Source organism: Heterocephalus glaber, unplaced genomic scaffold (assembly GCF_053883595.1).
Source record: "Heterocephalus glaber isolate CG9 unplaced genomic scaffold, H.glaber_assembly_v1.0 deba00001428, whole genome shotgun sequence".
Taxonomy (NCBI): Eukaryota; Metazoa; Chordata; class Mammalia; order Rodentia; family Bathyergidae; genus Heterocephalus; species Heterocephalus glaber.
In genome coordinates, this window is record NW_028258293.1 from 23,039,801 (window position 1) to 23,046,564 (window position 6,764).

The 6,764-nt window shown below is 30.3% G+C and overlaps 1 protein-coding gene across 1 annotated transcript; it reads right to left on the reverse strand.

Annotated features, from left to right (window-relative positions):
* Positions 1–492: 492 nt before the first annotated feature.
* LOC101700011 (olfactory receptor 10A5-like) lies at positions 493–1,446 on the reverse strand. Its single transcript, XM_004863510.3, has one exon. The coding sequence runs from the start codon at positions 1,444–1,446 to the stop codon at positions 493–495; it is 954 nt and encodes a 317-aa protein (XP_004863567.2).
* Between the last annotated feature and the right edge of the window lie 5,318 nt (positions 1,447–6,764).

The following is a 6,764-nucleotide window of genomic DNA, read 5'->3' on the forward strand; positions in this document are numbered from 1 at the left end:
CAAAGGTATGAGACTTGAAATGAGGCAGTCAGGAGAGTTATGCAGTTAGAAGGATAAGAAGATTTTCTCTCTGATAAATGAAGAATCAGGTTTGGCCAAAGGAAGAGAAAGTGACAAGATGATTTTTGATGGATTTTACTCTCTTTTAGTGTGTATGTTTCCATGTTAGAATTAGTAGTAGTTTCATGGTGTCCAAGGTGTATGTTACACAGTAATATAAATGTCTGGAAATACTTGACCACATAAATATTGAAATACCAATTGAATCAGTAAGAAAAAGATTGTAAGTATACAATACCGAGAGAAGTTTTTGCAACTGGTAGTAATAGATCTAAAATCCTTCTGTCTTATTTTCTCTTTATTTAGCTTTCTAAAAGCCATTATAGCTGCTGAATATCATCCCAATGGAGATGTAGGAAGAAGTATATAGTAATCTCAAATATGAGAATGATTGTTCTTCTTTCAACAAACTTTAGTTTTACTTCTTAATGTCTATAGGATACAGATTCTGAGGGCAAGGGCCTTGTGGAAGGTCCTGCTAAGGGCATTTTTCACCTCATTATTTCTCAGGCTGTAGATGATGGGATTCAACATGGGAGTCACAATAGTGTAAGACAATGATAATAATTTCTTATTCTCAGGGGAATTACTTGATTTGGGCCTAAAATATGTGAGGCTTAAAGATATATAGAAAAGGGAGACAACAAGGAGGTGAGAAGAGCAGGTAGAGAAGGCTTTATGCTTCCCTTTAGCTGATGGGATCTTGAGGATGGCAGCAGCAATGCGTGTGTAGGAAGATAAGATCAGCAAGCAGGGTATCATGACCACCAGAATGGTTCCGACAATGGCATAGATCTCAAACCGTGCTGTGTCTGCACAGACCAGCCTCAGCACAGGGGGGCTGTCACAGAAGAAGTGGTTCACTTTGTTGGTGGCACAGAACGGGAAACTGAAGAGCCATGTGGTCTGCACAGTGGCTACAGGAAACCCTGGAAACCAGGAGGCTGCAACCAGTTTGGTGCATGTCCTTTGGTTCATGAGGACTGGGTAATGCAAGGGACTGCAGATGGCTACATAGCGGTCATATGCCATGGTGGCCAAGAGGAAGCATTCAGCCACCCCGAAGAAGAAGGAGAAATACATCTGAGTGGCACAGCCAAGGAAGGAGATGGTTGTGTCCTGGGAGAGCAGGGTTCTCAGCATTTTAGGAACAATGACTAGGTTGAGACCAATCTCTAAGAAAGACAAGTTCCTGAGGAAGAAGTACATGGGACTGTGCAGCATGGGATCAGCCAAGGTAACCAGAATGATGAGGCTGTTTCCCATCAGGGTGACCAGGTAGATGATGAGAAATACCAGGAAGAGCAATAACTGTATTTCAGTAGGCAAAGAAGTGAAGCTCATGAGGATAAACTCACTTAGCCTTGTCCAGTTTCCTGCAGCCATAGGTATAGGTTTAAATCGCCATTGTGGTCATGAAGACAAATTCTTGATTGGAGCAACAATTACATTCTGAATATGTTTTTTAGGTTCCTTCTTATTGTCAGTGAATTACACCAAGTTAAGATCCTGGATTTCAGATTAATTTTCACAGCAAATATTGCCAAGTCAGAATCATGAGTCTCTGAAGGGGACATGAAAGGACACATGTTGAAACACTGATGTGTCTGAGAACACCTAAGCTTTTGCGAAGCATGGCCAATGTTAACGATCTCATTAGAAAATACATAAAAGTGCATTTACCAAAACTCTGAAAATACGCACACACACACATACACATACACACACACACACACAGTTAAAATGCAAAATGTTATGTAATGATTCTTCTAGTCTTCATGAATCTTTCTTGTCTGTGTAGCATTTGAGAGGTGAATAAGTGAGTAACATATATTGAGAACAGCTTACTTGCACATCTTCATTCTTTTTTTCCACCATGCAACTTTACTCAATTTGTTTGAATATTTAACAATTCTAAAATATTTATTTTTGCTTTGACAATAATGAAATATATAGGAGTACTGTCTTTTCTTTAGGAGAAAATAGTTACACATATAGATATGGATACTTGGTGTTCTTTCTTTAGCCCTTTTTTGATTAGTGAAGCACTTTTATCAATATTTTTCTTTGTATCTTCATTCTCTTATATTTCTATTCTTTCTGTGAGGACTTTAATCTCAGAGAAATTAAAGAACAGCAGTTAAGTCAGAGACTTTGAATCCAAAGCAGGTCTGTTAGATTCCAAATACCATTTGACTTACAATACTCCATGCTTTCTTGGAGTGTTCTGTCTTGGTCCCTAAGAGAGTTAATGGGAATTTCTACAAAATCACAATAAAGTTAGAGGAAAGGATAAAACCAAGTTAGTCAACATCATTAATGTTAAGATGCTCAGGAGGCTGTCTAGACTCAACTGGAACCCAATGTTGTATTTTGTCTTTAATTTTAAGCTAAGTATTAAAAGAGTTTCTTTTCTTTTTTTATAATCTTGAATGTTGAATTTCCATTGGAGATAAAAGACATATTGTAGTAGGAAAATAAATTTGGTAGGAGGCTGGGATAAAGGAAAAAAATGGACATGGCTAAGAAAATAATATATTAGAAGCAGTAAAGACCAGAATTAATACAAAGTGAAAAACACACAGGAATATGGTCAAAGTTCTGTGCATTTTGCATCAGTATACTTTTTTCCTATGCTAAGGAATTTGGCCTGTATTCTATCTGTTAAATTCACCTTGAACTTCAAATGACAGAATGACACTTTCATATATAAGTCATGAAGAAAGATCTCTCTGATGCTGTGAAACTATTTGGTGTGATGTGGAAGTAGGGGGGTATCAAGAGCTCTGTACCTCACATCAAGAAGACTGGGGGTATCTCATCATTGCTATCCTTTGTAATAAATTTGAAAAATATAGTCAATGTAGTGCTGCAATAAGCTTAGAATACATGTGTTCAAAAAGGCAATAATAATAAAGACAAAATAAAAGGCAATATCTTCTGATTATAAGAAAAAATTGGGGGAAAATTAAACATTTCAAAAAGAACTTTGAATGTTTGTTTGTCACAATTCTAAAATCAGTGACAACATAAGCCTAGCCAATAATAATCTTCATCCATTTGTGTCCCTTTGTATATTGTTTATCGTAGCTCTCAAAATCGTGTTGATTTTCAATACACTTAAAAACTGTTATAATTTTACATGTATAGAAGTATACTGCATTCAGAACCAGATCTACAACTTAATGTATTACAAAATATTAAATAAAAATATTAAAAAATGAAATATCATAAATCACATTCTATGTTAGTGTTATTTTTTTATCAAAGTATTTTTAGAGCAAAATTATTGTATTATTCTAATAATAAAATAAATATAATTAAAATGTTCTACTTACTTATTCCTTTAAAGTTTCTTCTAGTGGTATATATTTTATATTAAATATATTTACAATTTTATTAAAATTAAAAATAACACAAAAGAAAACAATAGATTTTTCCTATGCAACACTAACTGACAAAACATAGTAGATTCATGTTTATACAGCATAATCCTCATTTAGATATTTATTACTATTATTACATGATAAATAGTAAAAATAAATTACTATGGTTTTCAAATCAAGTTTGAAACAAGATAGGTCAGAAGTACAAAAACAATGGAATTAAAAATATTAAATAATTATAAAATTGTCAAACTTGTAAATAAATTCAATATTTTGTTTTATAGAAATAAGTAATGCAAACAAGTTGTCCCATTCAATGAAAAAAAATGTAGAAAACATAAATAAAAATATTAGGACTAAGAAATGGAAAACAACTTCAGATGCAGAAGGATACTTTTATAAGTAGAAAGTAATGCTCTGAATAATTCTGTCATAATTAGATTAATATATAAATTAATACGTTTATTTTAAAAATTATGAAGTGACTATTTCCTGATGAAAGAAATGATTCAACATTGAATTAAAAATATAAGTGGGAAAAATTTCATGATAACTATAGAGTCAAAATAGTTCTAAGCCAGCACAGTTATATGAATGAGTTTGTTCAAATATTCAAAGAACAGAGAGATCTGGGGTTAAACTCCAGAGAAAATAACAATGTTTGTTCTGTAATCATGACAGTAACAAATTGTCCATCAGAATTTACAAATATGATTCATGCAATCAATCTTGTTAGTATAGATGCAAAAATCTGAAATAGAATTCAATTTACTAATATCAATTCAAATCTATATCTCAATGCATTATGTTAAAGTAGAATTAATTTCAAAAGGGCAATATTCATAACATTTCTATATGTATTAACATATAGTTAGCTAGAAAATCTATATGTATTAAAAGCTAGCTAGAAATTTTACTACATCAGTAAAATACAAATATTTTAGAATAAAGATGTCACACACACACACACACGAAGAATTAAGATGTCACATAGACATCTTATGGATTGTAGTGCACTTTCATGTTTAAAAATGTTTGGAACAAATTTAGTTTCTTAAAAAGTTACAATAAGACTAATAAATACATTTAAAATAATTCCAAAATCATTAAGAAAAAATAAGGCAAAAGGATATGCATAATCAGAGAGTAAAACATTTTATATTGCTTACTAGTATTTTATTATATTCTCTCATAAAGTTAAAATATTTTGTTCAATCTGTTTGGATGTATATTGGAGTCTTGTGCTATGGAGATAATTAACACAAGGTGACACAAGCAATGTGTATTTAAGATGAATCTTATAAGCAGCTCTTCAGCAACATGAGGGGAAAATGAATATTGGATTTTCACTTTAAACAATACAGTAAAATATATGCAATATGAATAATGACAAATATAAAAAGGGATACAGTTGACTTTGAAAAAAATTATTTTATTCAAATATTTGATATTACTGGTATTTACTTCAGCATACAGAAGATCTTTCTCAGCATGTATTCTAAACCATGATCCATACAATGAAAGATGAATTCACTATGCAAAAATTAAGAAAGTTTGAACATCAAAAATCTAAAATAGAAATAAAAGTATAAATCACAAATGGAGATAATATCTACAAATTAATTATAAGAGATTCTTACAAATTACCCAAGAAAAAATTAGGTAAATTTGTAATCATTCAATTTATAGGTTTAGAAAGCAAATGACTAAAACACAAGAAAAACATTTAAAGCCATCACAAAGCAAATACAAATTTTTAATAAAGAAGTTACATCTATTCTAAATTTTAAAATGTGGCAATGCTTATTTTGAATAAAAGCTAAATAGTGTTAACATTCAAAAACTGTGAGTCTAAATGATAGAAGGATTTCATAGTATGTATCAGAGATTGAATAAGCAATTCCACATCTAAAATTTTAAAGCATGTCATTAAAGATACCGTAGTGCTCCTCTCAGGTATATGTATAATAAAATCATTGCAATGAATAAATAATAAGAACAATATTAATATATAAAAATAGCAAGCTAGTTAAATATAATATATTTGCACTTTAAAATTGTAGTATTTAAACATTAAAGAATATTAACTATCATATGAAAATATTCTGTATGATTTGTAAATTGATAGACTATAAAGTAATATATTGAATGTAATTCATTATAAAATGTATATATGTATATACTTCCAACTGTTCATTCACATATACTTTATATTTGTATAAACATAAAAAGCCTAAATTCAATTTCTTTGTTAGTATTTTAGTGCTGCAATTGCAATTGTTTTAGAGTGATTTTTTTAGATTTCATATTTTTTTGCATTATGCAAAGTGAAATATATTGCTTTTTATTTAGAACAGATAGACATTTTATGAATAAATACTAACAACACAAAAGAACTTACAAACAATAAGGAAAGATAAATGACAACTTGCAGAAAATATCTCTAATAAATGCAGCAATCAATAAAGTGTTTTCACACCTGATATATAATAAGCTATTTAAATAATTTTAAGATGACACAATTTTTCCAAAATAATTCAGTCAGAAAATATAAATAATTAATTTACAAGGAAATATTAATAGCCAATAAGGTTATGAAAATTACTCAATTTTTTTTTTCTGTTACCAGGAATCAAACTCAGGACCTTGCACTTGTGAGGCAGGCACAGCGTCACTGAGCTAGATCCCCAGCCTGAAAATTACTCAATTTTGCTAGTAATAAAAACAAAAATAAATAAACAGATTAAATTTCTTCATCAAATTTGAAATATTGAAGAATATAATATTAAATGCTAGTAAGGGATGCTGTAGTAGTCAATATCTTATTTTTTTAAGGCTGTGTCAATTAATACAATTTCTTTAAAAGTCAATTTGCTGCAGCAGCAATGAAGACCCTTTATTGGTCCCACATTTCACTGGAAGAGCCCCTATAGGCAGGAGATATGGAAGGGTAAGTTTAAGTGCTGACCATTATAGTGACAAACTGAAAACGATTATTAGTGCAGATAAAAGAATTGATCAATTATAAAGTCAATATTTAAGACAATTTCCTAAATTAGTAATTTTAAGGAACATTTAATTCTGTTTATATAATATTTAATGAAAAATAAGAGCAAGAGTGCTCACAAATGACAAATTTCCAATTTTTAAAATATATGCTACATAAGCAGACTAAAAGGCTATATGTGAAATTCAAGTGTTTTGATTAAAATGGTAAAAAGAGGTAAGGGTTTTACTTTATTGTTATTTTTTCATATTTCTGTATTTTCTACAGTGACTCATATTTGTTATGTGTTCCTAATAAAAACATGAAAATGA